This window comes from Vespula vulgaris, chromosome 2 (assembly GCF_905475345.1).
Source record: "Vespula vulgaris chromosome 2, iyVesVulg1.1, whole genome shotgun sequence".
Classification (NCBI taxonomy): Eukaryota; Metazoa; Arthropoda; class Insecta; order Hymenoptera; family Vespidae; genus Vespula; species Vespula vulgaris.
In genome coordinates, this window is record NC_066587.1 from 15,414,791 (window position 1) to 15,432,883 (window position 18,093).

An 18,093-nucleotide genomic window follows, 5' to 3' on the forward strand; every position below is an offset into this window, starting at 1 on the left:
CTTCTCACCCTTATACCGATCTTCAAAGGGCAGGAATATCATTGAAGGGGTGAAGACTGCGATCTCTCTATCTTGTCCTCTCGACTACCTTGCATCAGCGCTTCGCGTCACTTTAGACGACCATAAGCGCAGACATTATCTTTCTCTCTCTCTCTCTTTTTCTATTTTCTTTTTGCTTTTTGCTTGCTCACGAGAACTTGCCATTGTTAAAAGATTTCCATAAAAATTTCTATAAACATTGCAATCGTCGACGTTTGACATTGTGCTTGCTTCGATTACTTTCAAAAATGCATTCTAAATACATTATACGATCGATCATTTGAAATATCGTGCGATGAGAGATATCTCCATAGATCATCGAATGATCAATCGAATAAGTATGAAACGAAATGCACAAAAAAATGAAATATTATTGTTACATGGAAAATATGAAGAAAAATAATTCGGCAAATCAATCGTGTACAAATCAACGAATAAATCGAAATCCCATCACCGCCGCGTTTATTTTCGATAATGGCGAGATCGTTCCGTGGAAAATTTCAATTCACTCGCGTAACGACTTGTTGTCTCTGCGGATCGACAAACACGTGACCGGACGGGTATTAAGCGACGATTAATTATTACCTCGCCATTAACGCGAGCGTGCTTTTCACTAATCACATTCTCGTCGTCCTTTTAATATCGAACGAGCGAACATGAAGAGAAAGAGAGAGAAAGAGAGAAAGAGAGAGAGAGAGAGAGAGAATGAGAGAGGAAGAATTGCAAAACGTGAGCATGGGTGCTAGAATTTAATTTGAACGTACAATTATAATTTCAGTGATTTTGAGAGAGAAAGCGACGGAGAGAGAGAGAGAGAGAGCAACGAAAGAACAGCTGTGGCAGCAACCAACGACGAGTCCTTGCACGACGAGCTAGACGCTTCGAGTAACAGCCGTTTAATTAACGAGATGAGAGGAGGAGTAAAGAAACAAAAAATAATAAGAAGGAACGAGAAGAGAAAGAGAGAGAGAGAGAGAGAGAGAGAAAGGAAGAAAAAAAATACAGGCGCGGTCGTCCGACGGTTAGGATTTGGTAATGAAAATCCCGTGGAGAATTCGCTGCCGGTGGTAATACATCATTCCTCCCCACCACCTTCAGCTTCTACCCCCACCACGTATCTCTCAGTATTCGAAGGTTTAATGTCATCGCGCGAAAAGAGGGTACGGTCTGGCTGTTCACTAATGCCGCAATTTCGCCTTCTCTTTCTCTCTCTCTCTCTCTTTCTCTCTCTATCTCGCCCATTCTTTCTCTCTCGTTCTTTCGCTTCCTTCCAAGGCGACGAATTTTTTCCTAATGATCATTCCCCCGACCGTCGGAAGGAGAAAAACTTTTGGTCTTCCTCCAATAAGAGTTGGCACGTGTTCCGATGTTCACTGGAGGATACGACGAGATAGAAAGAGAGAGAGAAAAAGAGAAAGAAAAAAGAAAAAGAGAGAGAGAGAAAGAGAAAGGTCGAATAAACGCGCGATGGTCTTCTATGTGGCGACGACTCGGCTTACAGGCGAAAAACTTTGTTAATACGCGACGAATCGATCGAAGAAAAGTTTCTTTAACTTCTCCCAGAATCACACGTTATATGTGTTCGTAACTAAAGCATTAAAAGTTCACACTGATTGATCACCAATTCGTTCCTAAAGACGAAAGTAATATGGATTGGATTATTCGTGATTTAGAAAGAGCTTACTTATCAAATTGCACGCGGTAAAATGTACGATGATCGATAAGATCCATCGTTCCTTGTAATTTCTTAAACCCTTCCGGTATATATTATCTAAAAAGAAAATTCAATAATTTCTTTCTTTCCTCACTTTCTTATAAGAGAAACAATTATCATATGAGAATTTATTATTATATGTTTCAATACTGGACTGGACTCGGTATTAAAAAACTCCATATTAGAAAAATTGATTGAACGATATATACTCTAAGGAACTTTAAGAACTTAAGATCCAATCCATCTAATCACTTTTTTTCGAAAGAGTAACCATATGTTTCTAAAGAAAAAACAAAGAAAAAAACAACACAAGAAGAAACGAATAATCGGAAATATCGGCGTACCTTTTCTGGTTTTGTCCGGCGAGGTGGGCGAGTCGGCGTGAATCGGTGCCGCTGCTGTCGGCGCTGCCGTCGACGACGTTGGTCCAGAAGATAACGTCGAAGGGGAGACCGGCAAGGTACAGGAGGCGGCAACAGGGCTGGCTGCTGCGCTCGGTAGCAAAAGTTTCCTCTTATGGTTGCAGAGCTTGGTCATCTCTCGCGTCTTGCCCTGATCCGGGCTCCAAGGTCGCGTTGCAATCTGCAAAAGAAGAAGAAAATACGGGACGCATTACTCACAGATTCTCTTTCTTTCTCTCTTTCTTTCTCTGTCTCTCCGGTTTTTTTCTCTTTCATTTTATCTTTATCTTTATCTTTCACTCTCGACTCTACCCATAACGCTCTCTTGCCTTCGTATGTAACCCCATAAAGATCAAATCAAAATAAAAAAGCAACTGCTTCTGGCATTGATTCAAACGACCTTCGTCGCTGGATGCCGCGACGTGTTACAGAAACAACAAAAATATTGAAGAGGGAAACGCGAGAAAGCTGTCCGAGATTGAAAAACGTATATTTATGAGCTATAACACGCACTCTCCCGTGAGCACTGGTCTGCTATAATTATGCTGACGAGATAGAATGCCTCCGTTTCTTAACACTCCGCCTGCTACAGAATGAAGACTGAGATTTATTAGTTTCTTCGGGAACTAAATAATATATTTTTGCTTAAAAATTTATATATATATATTATAAATCTTTAATTAACTGATATTAATATAACCAAAAGTTAGTTTTCATCCTTAAGATGATGAATAAAATTAAAGATATGTATATTTATTAATTTATAAATTACCCTTTTTCATTTGTATATATATATATATATATATATATATATATATATATATTTTATCAAAAGAATACGTAGTTAGCACTTCCCTGCTCGCAATCACGAAAAGAGATACGATTTATTTATTTACCCGAGCTCGACGAGCTCGTCGACGATGACGACCATAAAAAGAGGAAATCTCGAGCTAAGTATGTCGCTCGGAAGCAAGCTCTCGTCTTCTCTTGGGAGAAGAGAGAAACCACATCTCTCGTGAAGCGGTTACGTAAACGTCTCCAGGATCAGGGGCGTCTCTTGCTTTATATGTGTGAAAGCCGAGGTAATCTTTCCGTTCGTCGATTTCCACGCGCGTCGCCATAATTGGCGAATGTTCGTGTTGAATGATCAGAAAATGAGAAACGTCAAATTGTTCTAAAGAACGATGTTTCAAAGAAAGAAAAAAAAATACAGAAGTATTTTTATTTATTATTCGAAATATTTCATTTTCTCATATTCGATTGAAATAACAAATCAATTTCTTATGATATTAGCGCGTAAGTATTAATATTTATAATATCTACGATAAACTTATACTTTTAATTATTTTTCATTCAATAAACTTATAATTTGAGCATGAAGAGGAAAGAAAAAGAAATAAAAAAAACTTGGGAGCAATTTTCTCGAATATTCTCGAGAGAATCGATAATCGGCGTGGGTGGTAACGTCGTTGATGATCGATGCAGGACGCTCGCATAGTTAAAACGTATCCAAGTTGGAAGGCCGATGTCCGTAATGGCCGTGCAAGCTCCTCCACCGTGTTACGTGTCAGTCTAAGAGACGTTTCTCGGCAATTTACGACTGCGAACGCGGTATCATTACGACGCATCGTAAATAAGATAATACTGGTCGGTGCATAGACCTATGGAAGAGTAAGTACGGATGTATATACATATATATATATATATATATATATATATATACACACATACACACACATATATATACACATATATACACACACTGACGTGATTGAAAATTATACATGGATATTTACATACATACATATATATAATATATAATATATATATAATATATAATATATATAAAATATATATAATATATATGTGTGTGTATATGAAAGTTAAATCGTTTACGATATATAATTCAGTTCCCGCGATGTCGACGATTCGGCGAACGGCATTTACGTCGGCACTTATATTATGAGATATGTACTCGTAATAAGATTTAATCTACCCATACGATTTAACCATCTTCCCATCACTCTAAAGATTTGACATTTTCGTGCAAACTAAAGATTCCTATCGTATCTTATGATATTCAAATTTACATAAAAATACATTTAATAATGTATATATCTTTCTTAAAGGAATACTCGGTAATATAAAATAAATATCATCTCGATATACATTTTCTTTTTTTTTTCTTTATACAGTTTAATGATATGAAATGTTGTGTGACATGTAACAAAAAAAAAAAGGAAAAAGACAAAAAACCAATTCCAGAGCAGAATTTTATTTCTTTACGGAGACTATAGCACGTTATACTTTTACACCGACAGACTCGGTGCATCGAGGTTCACATTAACTAAGAACGACCTGAATACGATGTCGAGATTATACGATTGCGCGCTCGACGGCCTTGATGCTAAGTCCTCGAGTTGATGGTGTAATGACGTTTGCTGGCAGTTAACTCAATCAGAACGTGTTTCTCCGACCGGTTTATTATTCATTCTAGTCTGCCGACTCTTGTTGAGAGAAAGAATTACAATGTAGTTGACGATGAATAAACCGATCGGTGAATATTATGGAAAATCATTAAGGAAAAATAATTTCTACAAAGATACTAATAGCATTTTTAGGATTACGAAAAATTCAAAAGTTATTAATAACGATCCAACAAATTCTAATTTTTATTGAAAATAATCGATCACCGATGTACCAAAACGCATTAGTAATTACAATGAAGACATCAATTTTTTTTATATTTTCCTATATATCACGAAGAAACATTAAATAAAATAAATCATATTTCACGGACACTTGAAAAAAATCAAAAATGTATTCATTCTAAATTCAACTTTCGTTCGTTCGTTCGTTCGTTCAATCTCCGTTAAAACGGTATTTGTTCTGGCCTTTGTTATATACATCTATTGAATCATGGATCTTCGAGTTCGTTCCGAGACCGTAATTTGGATCTTTGCCAAAAAATGTTAAATTCCGGTTTATTTTGCGAGCGACGAGATTAAGATGCAGGGACAGTATCGTCCGACCCTAATAAATATCTGGGAAATAAATTACTCTTTTACAAACTTACAAATGTAACCAATGGAAAATGAAATGTTATTTTCTCATGGGATTATTTTTAAACGGACGATGAATATTTATAGATTAAACCTCGTTGATCCGATTAACGATATTCTTTCTTCTCAAACCTCATCATCAGATACAATCACTTTACTGGGCAGTAATAATAATAATGATGATGATGATAATGATGATGATGATGATAATAATAATAGGAAGAGCGATACGGGAAGCTCGGTACTTTAAATGGATTAATCTCACACTCGTACGGAACAAATAATCGGGTTAAGCGGCGGAAGTTGCGATTTTGTTCTTCTTTTTGCGGTAAATGAGATGTATTTTCCTTTCCAAGATCGCTTTAACGTCTCCTTACGGATGAATAATTGAGATGGTCTTTGTTTTCGCAAAAAAAGAGAAAAAAAAAGAAAAAAAAAATAAGAAAGAAAAAGAAAAATACGAATAAAGTTGATAGCTAACGAAGTATTATAAATCACGGGAGTAAATGATACAGCGTTTGGTGTCATTTCCAAGAAATCTCGTTCTAGCTGATACGCTGATACAGCGTAAGCATAATTATGGTAATTCGATGGATCAGTTTGAGAAGGACTTTATCGTTTCGAGGTAAAATCACATAAGAGCATTGAAGAGATAAAAAAGAAAAAAGGTTATCTTTTTTCTTTTTTTTTCTTTTTCGTCGAATCGAATCAATACGAACAATAATAATATCATACATTTAAAACGAATAAATCAATGGACGTATCCAACAAACTTTGCTCGCTAAATTTAAATACCGATGATCCATGAAAGCTGTCGTTGTCGTAGTCGTTGTCGTCGGAGCAAGTAGTATTTTTATTCGAGGGAAATAAATCAAGGTAGCGTTCGATGAAACGTCGTCGTCGGTAGAGTCGAGGGGTCCAATCAAGAGGGACCTTAACGCTTCTCTCCTTGGGATGAGCTTCCTCTTTCTCTTTCTCTCTTACATATTCACTCACTTACTCGTTCGCTCACTCACTCGCTCGCTCGCTCACTCACTCACTCACTCACTCACTCACTCACTCACTCACTCACTCATTCTCTCATCCCTCTTAAGGCGCTTTCCCATCTTCGTCCTTCTGCGTCGTTAAATTAAATTTATGCCAGTCTCGTTGCGGGCGCGCATACGCGCGCTCTTACGTTTATCTTTATTGCGCGACATTACACTGAATTAACGTAACAAGGCTATTAGTCCGCGATTTTATGACTTTAATTCCGATAGGAGGACCGCTCGCAAATTGGCTCTCTCCTCTCTCTCTCTCTTTCTCTCTCTCTCTTTCTCTCTCTTTCTCTCTGTCGGACAATAACGCATCTCGCGAGCCCAATCCAAAACGACACAGGGCACCGATACTTTCCTCGTACGTGCCTGTCGGCGATATTCGCCCACTCGAATCGCTTACGAGCCAGAAAGATCCGCTTACGGCCGCTCTGTGATTGAAACTATACTTTGCCGTCCGTCCGAGGGAACGCATCTTACAAACCTTCGATTCACTTATTTTACAATCAATTGTAATTGATAACAACAAAGGGAAAACGCGAAATTTTACGAGTGACTTTTATTTCAAATATTAACGAAAAAAATCGACGACCTAGAAATTTTAACATGATTTCCGTATCATTACTTTTAATATCACTACGTATGTATGTATATATATATATATATATATATATATATATATATATATATATATTCTCTTCCATTTCCTTTCTACGTTCCGACAGAAGACGAACGCGTTTTCGAGGATCGGAAATAATTCAGAACGTTCCGCGAGTCGCACTACGAATCCAATGCTTGAAATCTTCGTTCCTATGCTCTCTTGCTTCCTTCCTTCCTTCCTTTATTCCTTTACCCTTCTAACCAACCCGGAAGGATGGTGGTGGTAGCCGCGATAAATTCCAGATGCGAAAATTAATGTCTCGCATGGGGCGATACTCTCTCTTTCTCTCTCTTTCTCTCTCTCTCTCTCTTTCTCTATCTACCTATCTCTCTCTATTTCTCTCTATTTCTCTCGTTCGCTCATACCCCACTACCAATGCAGTCAACGTATACGCACTGCATACCGAGCGGAACATTACCGACATTATAAATGAGAATCGTAAAACATTGTGTCACATCCTCCTTCCACCCTCTCTCTTTCTCTTTCTCATCTGGACATCCTCCTCCTTTGTCCGTCTCCAGCACGTCCTCTGTTCGAGATAAAATTACAACGACGCCCACGCGAGAACCGAGCGGTGAATTATCGCGGCTCGTTGCACTTTTCACAGCGCGTCTCTCTTTCTCTCTCTCTCTCTCTTTTCTCCTCCATTTCTTCTCTACCACCCTCGACCATGGACCACGCGTCCAAGCGTGACCAGCGTGCTATCCATCCTGGAGTCGCTTGGTTTCTGAATAACCGTCGAGCGAAGAACGTCGTCGAAGAAATAATTAACGGGCATGGGAGAAAAAAGAAGAGAGAAAAAGAGATAGACAGATAGTTACATAGAGAGAAAGAGAGAAAGAGATATGATTCTTTTTCTTTTTCTCTCGTATAAAAGAACGAAGAAAACGAATTTAAGTTAAACAATATTTTTTCTTTTTCTTTCTTTTTTTTTTTTACTTTACGTTACTCCTTTTGCCGAGCTTTGAGGTAATTTAATGGAGGCGGTTAAATTAACTGCTCGACGCGAATCGTTCGACGGAACAGAAAAGGAAGATTCACCTCGCTGGGTTTTGCCATGGTATAAGAGCATCTCGCGCGAAGACATTCCACTTGAGATCGCGCTTGATCGTGGAACGCGTTGATGGGTCTTTCGGAGAAGCAACCTCGATCGATGGAAAGCGAGCTTTCTTGTTAGTCGATCAAAGGGATGCGCTCGATCTGTTCCTTCTCCTTTTCTTTCTTTTTTTTTTCTTTTATTTCTTTTTCACCGCGTCGTATCGGAATTCTCGTTAGCGGAATGATTTCCAAAAGCGTGCAATCTTTCTTGCTTTTCGTTCATTCAATAATCCTATAGTGATTTCATTTTGTCCGTCCATACAAAAAAAAATATATGCGTCCCTTTGTATCATTTCATTCGAACAATCGTGCATTCGTCGTTCTAATTTATTTAAAAATGAAATTTGCAAAAACAAAAATAATAATTCCAATCTTCTTTCATATTTCAACGAGCTTCGTTAAATCTGAATACGACCGATTGATATTCGTAACAAGAGACATCTCCCCCATATTAATAGCCTCATGCGAAAAAATGAAAAAAGAAAAAAGAAAAAAAGGGGATCGAAACGCTTAACATCAAATTGGAGATATTCGAAATCCAATTCGTGTGCGAGAAGCGTCATCAACGTCAAATAAGCGAATGAAAAAGGTCACCGATTAATTTACCAGCAATATAAAGACCTTCATAATCGTCGATGGACTCGAGGGAGAACGATTTATACGAGTGAACGCGTATAGACGAGAAAAAGAGAAAATAGAGAGAGGGAGAGAGAGAGAGAGAAAACTCTGCTAACATGGATTCAATAAAGAAAGACCAGATCTATAGATAGATGAGAGTTCATTCTCACAACGATATCGATCAACCGACTCAGTACTTTTCATTCTTTTCCATAGAAAAAAGAAAGAGAGAGAGAGAGAGAGAGAGATCGTAACGATAATGCGAATCATAAGTCATGCACGAATAAGAAAAATCATACTTTTTTTTAATATCTCTCTCTCCTTCTTTTTTTTTCTTTCCTTCATTCATCTTTCCCGTTTAACTTTGGAATAAAGCAAATCTAAGCCCATCAGTATCCTGTCACCAATACAACGACACTACTCGATAGCCAATAGTTCAACGAAGAAAATAGAAATATAAGGAAGAAAAGTATCGTCTTTCCACAGGAAAGAGTAGGTTTCGTCTCTTTCAACCCCTCTTTCTTCGTACGGCTTGGCACCGAGAATAATGTATCTCCGTTGAAACCGACAGTCCGTTTTACGTCACGCTCCAAGCCGATCTGGCAAAGTGCCCAGATTTTATGGACATTTCCGTGGCACACACTACGTGCACCGTTTCTCCAGGATATTCGTTTATAATACGTACGCCGAGAGAGGTAAAATTAATTTCGCTTCAAGATGACGACGACGACGACGACGACGACGACGACGACGACAACGACGACGATGACGTCGATGAATATGTGGTTGTACGTGTACGTATTCACATAGAAAAGAAGAGCTCCCCGCCTCTTTCTCGACGATCCCGATAGAATTTATTACAGGATCGCTCGGTTCGTTAAAAAAAAAAGAAAAAAGAAAAGAAAAGAAAAGAAAAAAGAAAAACAAAAAGAAACTAGAAAGACGATGGTAGGTATCCTTTTAAAGAAACGTCATTGGAGAATCCTTTCAAGCATAATACTCGCATAATCGTCAATTATGAGGAGAACGTAAACGTCCCCTTTGAGTTCTTCCTGCCAATCAATTACCGTACCGATAATTAATTGCAATACAGAAAGAAAGAGAAAGAGAAAAGAAGTTAGGAACAGCTTAACCGAGAGAATCGCTTAATTGAAAGTAAAAATATATTAAAACAAAACGATGACTCTCTTGTTATCGAGTCGGCTATGAGAAGACCGAAACAATTTGCTCGTTGTGCTTTTTATCTCTTTTCGATTCGACTCGACGACGACGATGCCGAGAACACGACGACGACGACGACGACGACGATGACGACAACGACGACAAGGAGAAAGACGACAACAGCAAGAAGAAGAGAAGAAAAATAAGGGAAAAAAAGATGAGAAGGAAGAAAAGAGAGAGAGAGAGAAAGAATATACGGAAGGGAGAAAAAAAAGGAGCTCGTTCAAGATGGCGCGTGTACTATGAGTAAGGCCTTAATTAGTTGGTCGGCGAGTATGTTCGTAAATACACACATACACAGAGACAGAATACGCGTGAGAAAAAAGAAACGGGTCGAGGAAAAGATGGCAATGCAATTTATTCGAAAAATACCACGTCCTGTCATATTAATATCGAAGAACGACAGGTAAAACACACGTCTCGATCCAACGTAATTCCACGATGCTTTGTTGAGTTGCGACGACGAATAATAATCGAAGGATCGTCGAAAGAGTCTCTCTTTCTCTCTCCGTTTATCGATCACATTATGGCTGTCATGCTGGACATCGACTCGGGAACCTTCGAATGCCAATCGAGAGAAGCCGACTTCGAAGAATATCGATTTCGCATTTTCTTCCTTCCTTCCTTCCTTCCTTCCTTTCTTCTTTATCTTTATCTTTATCTTTATATCCTCTATCTTTTTTACGCTTCGACATGTATGCGTTTAACACGACAAAATTTTATCGCTCGAACGCATAGCCGCTCGATCATTAAGAGCTACTTTAAGTATAATATAAATTACGATTTAATTAAGAAAATAAATATTTTAGTCAAAGAAAAAAGAAGAAAAAAGTTATTACAAAGATAAAAAGAAAGAGAAAAGTATTATTACGTGAAAAAAAGAACGTGATAAAAAAAGAATGAATAATCCTGATGGGAAATCGATACGTACCTAAGTTATACAAGAGAATGCGATAATCCCGAGAGTAAAACTGGCTTCGTTGAAAACCGCAAGAGAGTTCTCCTCTCCTAGTAGTGTAACTCGATTAAATTTAAAATCAATTATGAGAATGGTTGGTAGGTCGTATCCGAGGAACCGAGTCTCTTGTCGTGAAATCGAACGAGATAGAGAAAGGGGAAGAACATAGAAAAACAAAAAAAGAAGAAAAAAAAGCATATTCCTTGGAAAAGAGAGATGATAATGAGGGTGGTGGTATTGGTATTAGTAATAATAGTAGTAGTAGTAGTAGTAACAGTAGTAGTAAGAGTCTGAACAAAAACATAAATCGTCGTAAAGCGAGGCACGTGAGCTCGTACGACTAGCGACGGGATGCCAGCAATTATGTAACTATTCTGCGCCGATGCTCGAACGATTAAATCTTGAGAGAAAGAGAGAGAGAGAACGTAGTGCGTGCGTGTATCGTCGTGCATGGTTCGTCGTACCGTCGCCCTCGCTTCTCTCACATAAAATCTCTTACAAATGTGTTCGAGTCGAAGAATGCCGTGGGATTCTACGGATCGAAAAGGCGGATATTCGAGTCGATAATAACCGTAAAGATTCGGCCGACGAAGAGCGTTCGAAAGAGATACGAGGAGGGCCGAACGATCTCAAAAAGAGAAAGAGAGAGAGAGAGAGAGAGAGAGAGAGATGTGCCCATGGTTTATGTATGTATAGTGCTCGGTTTTTAAACGAGTCCGAAGGAGAAACAGCGGTCCACCATCCCCAATGTTAACCACTCGAGTGATTGGCAAGAAATCGCGCACCACCCTGAATGCCCGAAAAACCGGTATGAATTATGGCACCGAGATAAAGTCAATTCTAAGGTCTTTGATGATCAGCGATCGTAGAGCGGCTCCTCTTGGACGCCGAGTTTTTCTGCGACTTATGGCAGAGGACTACTACTCTATACGCGAGAGATCGTTCTTCTCTCGAGATTCTTCGACGATTCCCCAACATTTTTCCTTTCGATATTTAAAAAATAAAAAAAAAAAAATAAAGTAAAATAAAATAAAAAAGAAATAAAAAAAAAACTGAACGAATAACGATGAAACATCTATATTTATTTTTCTCTATCCATATAGGACAAACGAGATAATAATTGCAAATGGTTTCTATAAAAATAATAAAGAACATTTCGTTGAGTCTGTTCGAAAACTGTGCATCACGCATTTTATCGTTCTTCCTGACCTCCTTCTCGGAAACGTTCGTGACGGTATTCGCGTGCGGCACGCTCGATTTTTAAATATTACATCTTATGCGACGAGGCCATGAAAGAAATCCTCTAACCAACTGCTATTATATCCACTATTCGCAGCAATCTGAGAAAGAAAGATTTCTCGCGTTACATTAACCGCTTCATTAAAGCATGACGTTAATAGAAAAGGAATCTCAGATTTTAATAAATTTTATAACGTAATATTTTTTATAAATTAATATATTGTAAGCCTCTTCGAAATAACACCTTATGAAATGATAATAAACTTAACGACATGTAGTTAGACAGAGCTTAACGAACGAAAATGCGATAAACGATGTCGATCTTACACAAAATTATATATTGATTTGCTTGGGGCATAATATCGATAATAATAATAATAATAATAATTGCCAAAATGACGTTTATCAACAATAATGTAAATTACAAAATCACCATACCTCCCGCCTCTCGTCAAATGTTAAAACCCGCACCGGTCGTTATCCGCAAGTATATGAACGAACATTTTAATTGCTTTGGCCTTGATGGGGCGAGTAATAGGATCGTGTATATGTTGAAAGCGGAAACATCGAGAGGCTTATTAATGACGGCGTAATATTCAGAACACGTGGATTACGATCATTCTTGTTGACCGTTAAAACCGTTGGTCCGTAAATATGCGAGCTCGTGCGATCGTTAACAAACGGGTAACACATAACATTGGCCTTGAAAATGAAACGAGATGAAAAAGAAGATGGTTTCGAATAAAACGAGCTGCACCGAATGACTCTGTCATGTATTCTACGATATTTTCTTGTCTTTGTTCTGTTGTTCTTTTTTCTTTTTTTTTTAACCCTTCAAGAGCATGATAAAATTAGCAGGTAGGATCGAAGAAATGTTTATGCGTCGGCGGTGATGCGATCGGCGAGTGGGATCGACTATAAGTCGAGCGAGTAAACGAGAAAATAAAAGAGTACCTACACTACGTAGTGTTGTACTCTACCTCTGCTTATACTTTGTCCCTGGCCTTGAGAAACACATACGTCTCCACCAATAGGATAGCCTTTGTTCGAGAGTATACGGCAACATACAGGCATTTATCCTTTTGGTAAGAGACACTTTGCTCGATGATGAGAAAGGACATGGAGAAACATGGACAGCCCAGCTGTGAATTTAAAGAATTCTTTATGGGCCAAGATGGTTCTCAAACCTGTTAGACAGTTCACTTTAGATATCTACAAATCTACAAAGGGCAAACACGTACTCTCGCAGTCGAGATGTTACCGTCAAACGAGCAATCAAACGAGATATCTTCAAATTTGATAAGAAGATCTTTATATATCCGTATAATGTTTGTTCATTTACTATTAACTTATTGATTAGAATAACAAAACGCCTACAACTCAACATTCTTCCTATTCCTTATTAATTCTTGTATCTTTCATCTGAATTTTTGATTTAGAATTAGAAACGATGTTGGACTTTTACTTGGCGCGAACACATGTTGACGATGACATCTCGTAGGAGAGAGGGAAAGGAGAGGTGGTAGACAAACGGCGCATTAAATATCAAGCTGACATCTACATAAACTCAATAATTGCGCTGGCCTTGGGAGTCTCAAGTTCTCTCTTTCTCTCTCTTTCACTCACTCTCTCTCTTTTTCTCTCTTTCTCTCTTTCTTAAGCGAACACGGTTCAAGCAACTCGCCTCGGCGACCGCATCGAACGTCAAATTTATCCCCCCACGAGAAGAGTCGAAGGACGAGACGATCCTGCGGCGCCATTTAAGAAACGTTCGTCCTGCGTGTATAATACTTAGCCGGATATCACGAATACGATGATTCCAGAAAGAATATTACGAAAGATTACGAAAAATTTTTTCCAAGATTTTATTGATACAACCGAGCCAAAAAGAAAAAAGAAAAATACTTAAGGTTTCGCAAAGAATTGTAAAAGGAACATGAACGAAATATAGTAAACGAAAAACAAAAAAGAATATTGGGACGTAATTGCGGTGGTACAAAGCAACATCGATAGTTCTGAGACTTGAATTTCGTGAAAGGAACGCAATTAGTGGCGAAAAGTTGCAATATGTGAGTATTTACGATATAACGCGCCAATTTTATTCGAATATATTAGTTTCCCTCGGGGGAAGAAATAATAAACGTCGATACGATTAGTAATAATCTCATTGATATGAAGTTAAGAGTTCAAGTTTTACATTGCTCTCGATTATATCAATGGATATTTAATTTCATATATTCAATTTACAACCGTTTAAATCAAATCATACATTATTATATTTCATTCGTCGAATTTTCCAAAATAAATCTGATATTATATATAAAGCGATCTTAGAAAGAAATAAATTAGTTTTTTAATCTACCTCCTTTTTAAACCTCTCGTCGAGAATAGAAATACACACGTGAAGAAGAAGAAAGAAAAGAAAAGAAGGAAAAAGAAGAGGAAGAAGGAGAAGCAGAGAAAAGAAAAAAGAAAAAAGGAAAACGAAGAAGAAGAAGAAGACGAAAAAAAAAGAAAAAAAGAAAAAGAAGAGGAGGAAGAAGCAGAAGAAGAAAAAAGAAAAAAAGAAAAAGAAGAAGAAGAAGAAGAAGAGACGGAAGAAGAAGAAGAAGAAAAAAGAAAAAAAGGAAAAAGAAGAAGAAGAAGAACAGAGCAATCCGTTTTATTCGCGAGACAAGAACCTGAAGATCGTTGACACGAAGTACGCCTTCGAGGGATACCTCGAAGTCGTGACCAAACGTCGGAATGGAGTTATCGGCTATGAACGGGCTGCCAGAGAAACGTCCTGCACAAGCGCGCCGGATCTCGCAGGCGTAAATTGGTCGAGGGGGGATCGTTTTATTACGAGGTGCTGCGGGAAAAGGAGAGAATACAGAGGAGAAAGACCGAAAGATCTCGAAGCTCACAGCTTGCTTCGCGACTTCTCTCTCTCTCTCTCTCTCTCTCTCTCTCTCTCTCTCTCTCTCTCTCTTTCTCTCTTTCCATCTCTTTCTTTTCTCCTCTCAGCCACTCGTGTTCTTGCTCACGCCCGTTCTTAGTCGAGACGTCCCTTCGTACCTTGGCATACCATGGGCAAACCATACCAAACCGTGGCACTCGATATCGTGCCTTCTGCCCAGGAATCTCGTTCGTTCGTGACCAGTGGTTCTCTGCGTGAGTCAACGATAATCGAAAAGGAAGATATGACGAATATTCACGATATACTCGATGTCTCGTACTTCTTCAGAATGTTGTCTTAAATCGACATCCTCGCACGCGTAGGAGATTCTAAACGTTCTCTCTCTTTCTCTCTCTCTCTCTCTCTCTCTCTCTCTCTTTCCACAGCTATGTACATAGGTAATAATAAGTAAATCAATATTTTTTTCTCTTCTCGAATCTTTATCACGAAATATGGAATGTTGTAATAACTGAAATAACAACAAAAAAAATAAAAATAAAATAAAATAAAAGGATGCGACTAAAAGTTATATATTTCCAAGATTTAAGACAAGTTCTAAGATATTCCATGTTGGAATAGAAAATGTTAAAAGTCTTCGATACCTTCCCGATCAAAGGATTAACGTACTTTAAGAATGCTAATTAGCAAAGATCGTTAATGAAAGTCGAGAATCAGATAAAGAGGAGGGATTGAAAAAGAGACGTTAATTTCGTTGGAAGAATCTCGATCCAATTCGAACGATATTCGCGAAACGTTGGTTGCTTCTATAAATCCTAAAAGGTAAGCGTGCCGTGTAATAGAATGACGGAATTCACGGGGAAATAGAATCGGCTTGTTATTAGCACGTCCTCGCATAACTCGGATTCAGCGACGCGTGCGGCAGCCCGGTCCGGTCCGGCTTCCCGCCGTCCTCTGCGAATATTTATGGCGCGCGGCAAGAAAGCGCACCGCAATCTCTCTACGATTTTACCATCTTCTCCGTTAAAACGAAATCTATTAACGCTCGTTGGAATTCTCTCCTCCACTAATTCTCCATACGTTACTAAAGCACCCAACTTCCGGTTGAGATCAATCATCGCGCGATTAGAATGATAAAGTGCTCGTTAATATAATAGATCAAACACATTATCTACCTATTCATTTATTATAGTTAATTATTCGTCAGTAATTAATAACGAGAGAAAAATAAGAGCAGGAGGAGGAATAATTTTCAAAAGTAATCGAACGTATATAAAGTATTTATCGGCTTTGAGATCGTAGATCGAATTTAAAAAAAAAAAAGGACGTATACGATTCAATAGTTGCAGAATATGTTATCGTCAATTGACATTCATAAAGCAACTAGACACACCTAATGATTAGAGTAATCGGAAGCGACGAGTCTCAATAAATTCATCGTCGATGAGAAGCCGAGAAAAGAAAGAGAGAGAAAGAGAGATAGATAAATAGACAAGCTTGCTGGAGTTTACGCATTAAACAAACTTGAAGAACTCGAATGAACGAACCTCATTAATATCGGCACGATAAGATAAAAGATGATTAATTCGTAGCGCAAATGAATAATCAACTCGATTTGTCAACGGCGATGTTTTAATCTATTTCCTAAGAACGTAAACGAAAGATCGAGCCTCTACTACACGTTCGTTAAGCCGACTCTTAATCGCTTTGATCGCGATCAGAACAAGCTTCTCTTTTCTTCTCTTTCTCTTTTCTTTTCTGTTTCTCTCTCTCTCTCCCCCCCTTATTCCTTTTTTGTGAACCATCGTCATCTCGTAATGCAATTCTAAAGAGAATAGGGTAGGAAGTATACGAGTCACGATACTTGTCGGCGAGTTCGAGCGTATTTTACGAGGTAAGCCATTATAATGACATTTAAACGGCGCGCCACAGATCGCAATGCGACGAGCGTAACCTTTAGTCTAACGCCGACTGATTTATTTGGGTCGTCACCGAATCACCAACAGTGACAATACAACCACCAACTACGAAAGAGTAAAAGAGTATTACGATATTGGTTCGATGAATCGAATGAAATGTATCAGCACTTCGTGACCTGGTCAATTTGCAGGACAAGTTCTGCTATTAATTCGAAGAACACGATTTGTTCGAGGAAATGATTTTTCTTAGGTGTTACCGACAAGTTCCTGTATCGATTGAAATTGAATTAGCGAACTGGAACATATATAACGTACGTGCCTTACGTACATAGTTACGAGGAACAAGGAGAGGGTAAATAAAGGAGAAATTATCAGAGACGATCTTTGCCGTTGACCGACCGAAAAATTTAGCTCGACTCTTCTCGCCGATCGGCTACAGCAATGCCGACACGTTCCGGCTATATTCGCGGGCGTTAGTAAGTCGCTGACGGGGGTCATGTATTGTGTAAGTGTAAGATACGTGTGTAAGTAAGTACGTAGTAGGTACCTACGTATGTACGGAGGACTCGGTTACTGCTGCATGAGTTGGTGACCTTGAGTCACGCACGCTCGAGCGCCTCTTCGAAGAGCGAAGGAAAAGGATGAGGAGAACGAAGTATGGAGGAGGTGGAGGAGGAGGAGGAGGAGGAGGAGGAAGAGGAGGAGAAGAAAGAAGGGACTGGAGAGAAGAGAGAAAAACTCGCGAAGGCGAAGGACGATGTAAAGGAACGAACTGAGAGAGGAGACATACGTTCGAAGAGAGATAGAGTGAGAACAAGAAAGAAGATGAAAGAGAGAAAAAGAGAAAAGGGAGAGAAAGAGAGAGAGAGAGAGAGAGAGAGAGAGAGAGAGAGAGAAAGAGAGACAGAGACGGAAGGAAACAGCAAAGAAAGAATCAAAGTGAAAGGAACGAGGAGAACTTTACGACGAAGAAAGAAGTATCTCGAGAGAAAAAGAGAGAAGAGAGAAAGGAAGTAGTAGGTGTACGAGTCTGTGCGGACCGAAGAAAAGTAGAAAAGGAACGTGTGTGTCGGTCGTACTTTTATCGAGTTCGCGCGAATCCAACGTGTGCTTCATTCGATCGGTCGATATAGAACGTAAGATTTCTCTGTCTAGCCAACCCATGCCATCCCCATGTCTTTTATCATGATTTGACATTTATTTGTACGATGTATCTCGAATACATAGAGTTAT

The 18,093-nt window shown here is 38.7% G+C and overlaps 1 protein-coding gene across 8 annotated transcripts in view; it reads right to left on the bottom strand.

Moving 5' to 3' along the window:
• LOC127073136 (nuclear receptor coactivator 6-like) overlaps positions 1-18,093 on the bottom strand; it is a 232,039-nt gene that overhangs the window by 20,404 nt on the left and 193,542 nt on the right. For all 8 annotated transcript variants that reach the window (XM_051014255.1, XM_051014254.1, XM_050988053.1 and 5 more), the window contains one exon: positions 2,098-2,335. In XM_051014255.1, coding sequence (XP_050870212.1) covers positions 2,098-2,335 — 238 coding nt within the window. The remainder of the gene's footprint in view (positions 1-2,097; positions 2,336-18,093) is intronic.